This window comes from Canis lupus, chromosome 20, assembly GCF_011100685.1.
Source record: "Canis lupus familiaris isolate Mischka breed German Shepherd chromosome 20, alternate assembly UU_Cfam_GSD_1.0, whole genome shotgun sequence".
NCBI classification, from domain to species: Eukaryota; Metazoa; Chordata; class Mammalia; order Carnivora; family Canidae; genus Canis; species Canis lupus.
The window spans coordinates 51,866,535-51,870,264 of NC_049241.1; the positions used below are offsets into that span (position 1 = coordinate 51,866,535).

Below are 3,730 nucleotides of genomic sequence, written 5' to 3' on the forward strand. Positions count from 1 at the left end.
TTTTTATTTTATTTTTTTAATGTTACTGGTTTAATGAAACAAAATCTTATTTCTTTCTCTTGAAAAGTATCTACTAACTCGGACAACTATCCAGAGGAGTCCTCCACATATTGACCAGCTTTCTAAACTCTTTGGATCTTGTGATGCCTTCATTCCATATCAAGAGAAGAGTGAACATGAAGAATAATGTACCAACTCTTCAACTGTTTTAGTCTAGGAGGGATACATCACTTCCACTCATATTTTATTAGACACATCAAAACATATTATTACAACCTTTAACTTCAAGGGAGAAAGAAAATGCTATTCTTTTGGGTATCCAATAGGAGAGGATATCCAGAAATATTGTTAACCAAGCAAAAAAAAAAATCCACCATTCGGATGTACACATTGAAATCCATGTGAACAGCTGGGCAGCCTGTTATAAGAATATGGGCTCAGGGTCAGATTACTGAATTTGAATCCTGATTTTGCTACTTGGTTGCTCTGTAACTTTGGGGAATATTTTTAAGCTCTTAGATTCTCAGTTTTCTTACTTCTAAAATGGAGACAGTAATCATTCCCATAGAGGAAGACTACATAAGATAGTAGAGAGCAGTTAGCATAGGCTTACCATATAATAAGTACTAAAACACTGTATTTTAATATGTATTTTTAATCATATTTTATCCAGTAAAAAAAACCCAAAACACTGTTGGTAGTACATGCACACGAACAACAAAAATTCACAACAGAACACATAGAAATAAGTGAAAGTGAACAACCAATACTTTAAGTATTCTCTTCTTTTTTTTTTTTTTAATTTTTTTATTTATTTATGATAGTCACAGAGAGAGAGAGAGAGAGAGAGAGAGAGAGAGAGAGGCAGAGACAAAGGCAGAGGGAGAAGCAGGCTCCATGCCCCGGGAGCCCGACGTGGGATTTGATCCCCGGTCTCCAGGATCGCGCCCTGGGCCAAAGGCAGGCGCCAAACCGCTGCGCCACCCAGGGATCCCTAAGTATTCTCTTCTAACATTTGAGATAACAAAGCTAAAAAGTAAGTGCTCCAAATCCAAGTTACAACTTACCATTGAGGAAGTTAGAAAGAAGATTGAGGACATAGCTTTTTAAAAAGATTTTATTATTTATTTATTCATGAGAGACACACTAAAAGAGGCAGAGACATAGACAGAGGGAGGATTGGGCTCCTCACAGGGAGTCCGATGTGGGACTCGATCCCCAGGCCTGGGATCATGCCCTGAGCCGAAGGCAGGTGCTCAACCTCTGAGTCACCCAGGCATCCTGAGGACATACTTTTTTGGACAACAGATAGGGCAGAAAGATCATCAGATAAATTATGCAGAAATTAGTTGTTTAAAAGTGTGTAAAAACTAGGAGAGAGTAATCATAGATCCTTCAAGACTGGGTGAAACAGAGTTTGCAAGATTCAAGAGTAAACTTTAGAATCAAAGTTTTGCCCTTGGGATCCAGAAAACTCCTTAGTCCTAGGGCCAGTATATCCATCACAGACAAGAGGTCACTCTACTGAGAAGGCTTCCCAGTGCCCCCTTCACATCCTTGTTCCTCAGGCTGTAGATGAAGGGGTTCAGCATGGGGGTGACCACAGTGTACATCACTGAAGCCACTGAGACTTTCTGGGGGGAGTGAGTTACTGCAGAAGTGAAGTATACCCCAACACCTGTCCCATAAAATAAAGAAACAACTGAGAGGTGAGACCCACAGGTGGAAAATGCTTTTTGCTTTCCCCCAGATGAAGACATCTTCCTTATAGATGAAGCAATCTGTGAGTAGGAGAAAAGGATACCAACAAGGGGAAAAACACCCAGCACACCAGTCATAAAGTATATCAACGTGCTGTTCAGAAAGGTATCAGAGCAGGCCAACTTGAGAATCTGTGTCAGTTCACAGAAGAAATGTGGAATTTCAAGGTCTCTGCAGAAGCTCAGGTGCCTCATCAGAGAGATATGAAGAAGGGATGTCATGATACCAACAAACCAGGTAGCAAAAACCAACAGGCCACAGAGGCGTGGGCTCATGATGACTGTGTAGTGCAGGGGGTGGCAGATGGCCACAAACCGGTCATAGGCCATTACAGTAAGGAGTAGAGTGTCTAGGATGGGAAAAAACATGGAAAAATATACCTGCGTGAGGCAGTCCATGTAGGAGATGGCTTTGTTCTCTGTGTGGATGTTCACCAGCATCTTGGGCACTATGGTGGTGCTGAAACAGATGTCAACCAACGACAGATTGGAGAGGAAGAAGTACATGGGGGTATGGAGGTGGGGGTCAGAGCAGATGGCCAGGATGATGAGCAGGTTCCCAAGCACAGTGACCAGGAACATACACAGGAATAGCCCAAATATGAAGGGTTGTAGTTCTGGATCCTCAGAGAACCCAAGGAGGATGAACTCTAAAATTCCTGTTAGATTTCCTGCTTCCATGTACCCGATATATCTATAAAGGAAGAGACAAGAGTAACATGAAGTAGCAGCAAAGTGGCACCCTCCATTTAACAAAAATGTTGGCCTTTTGCTCAAGTTATTTATGAGGTCAGTCATTTTGATAAGTGTTGGGTCTTATAAGTGAGATCAGAAAAAAATGGAGTCTTACGCCAACCACCCATCTTAAGAAAATAAGCCAGTCAGAGAAGGACAAATACCATATGATTTCACTCATCTGTGGAATTTAAGAAACAAAACAAATGATGATAGCAGAAAAAGAAAGGAAAACTGGGGTGTCTGGGTGGCTCCATGGGTTAAGCATTCACCTTTAGATCAGGTCATGGTCCCAGAGTCCTAGGATCAAGCAGGACTCTCTGCTCAGTGGGAAATCTGCTTCTCCTTCTTTCTCTGCCCCTCCCCTTAACATGTTCTCTCTCTCTTGAATAAATCAATAAGATTTTTTAAAAAGAGAGAGGAAAACCAAAAAAACTGATTCTTAACTATATGTCAACTAGCTGGAATTTAAATAGAAACAAACAAACAAAAACAGAATCCATTTTATAACAAGTAAAATGCAATCCTACAGAATGGAATCTAGAATTCTAATCGCCTATCTTTAAAAAATTTTTTTAAATTTAATTTAGTTAACATATACTATATTACTCGTTTAGGAGTAGAATCATCACTTGCATGTAACACCCAGTGCTCATCACATCACATGCTCTCCTTAATGCCCATCACTCAATTACCCCACACCCACACCCACCTCCCCTCCAGCAACCCTCAGTTTGTTTCTTAGAGTTAGGAGTCTCTTATGGTTTCTGTCTCTCTCTGTTTTTTCCCTAATCACCTATCCTAAGCATCCATTTTATAACAGTCCTATTGGATGGTCATGGAGCTTCAAAATGGGACACATAAAAATCACGTACCTCCTAATAGGAGGCACTGGAAAGGACCCAAAGTAACTTCTGTGAGACTCCTGCTAAAGATGCAGGACTTCAATTTAGAGACTAGGGAACATCAGACAAACTCAAATTGAGGGACATTATACACAATTTCTGATCCATGTCCTTCAAAACTGCCAATGTCATCAAATACAAAGAGTCTAGGAACTGTTCCAGATTAAAGGAAGCTTAAGAGACATGTCAACAAGGGGATCCCTGGGTGGCTCATCAGTTTAGCACCTGCCTTTGGCCCAGGGCGTGACCCTGGAGTCCCGGGATTGAATCCCACATCAGGCTTCATGCAGGGAGCCTGATTCTCCCTCTGTCTGTGTCTCTGCCTCTCTG

General features: G+C 41.4%; 1 protein-coding gene across 1 annotated transcript; it reads right to left on the reverse strand.

Moving 5' to 3' along the window:
• Positions 1 to 1,168: 1,168 nt before the first annotated feature.
• Positions 1,169 to 2,647, reverse strand: OR7D2 (olfactory receptor family 7 subfamily D member 2). Its single transcript, XM_038567388.1, has one exon. The coding sequence runs from the start codon at positions 2,556 to 2,558 to the stop codon at positions 1,503 to 1,505; it is 1,056 nt and encodes a 351-aa protein (XP_038423316.1). The 5' UTR covers positions 2,559 to 2,647; the 3' UTR covers positions 1,169 to 1,502.
• Positions 2,648 to 3,730: the final 1,083 nt, after the last annotated feature.

Excerpts from the sequence above, each read along its gene's own strand:
- OR7D2 (XM_038567388.1), bottom strand. The coding sequence starts at position 2,558 with ATGACTGACCTCATAAATAACTTGAGCAAAAGGCCAACATTTTTGTTA.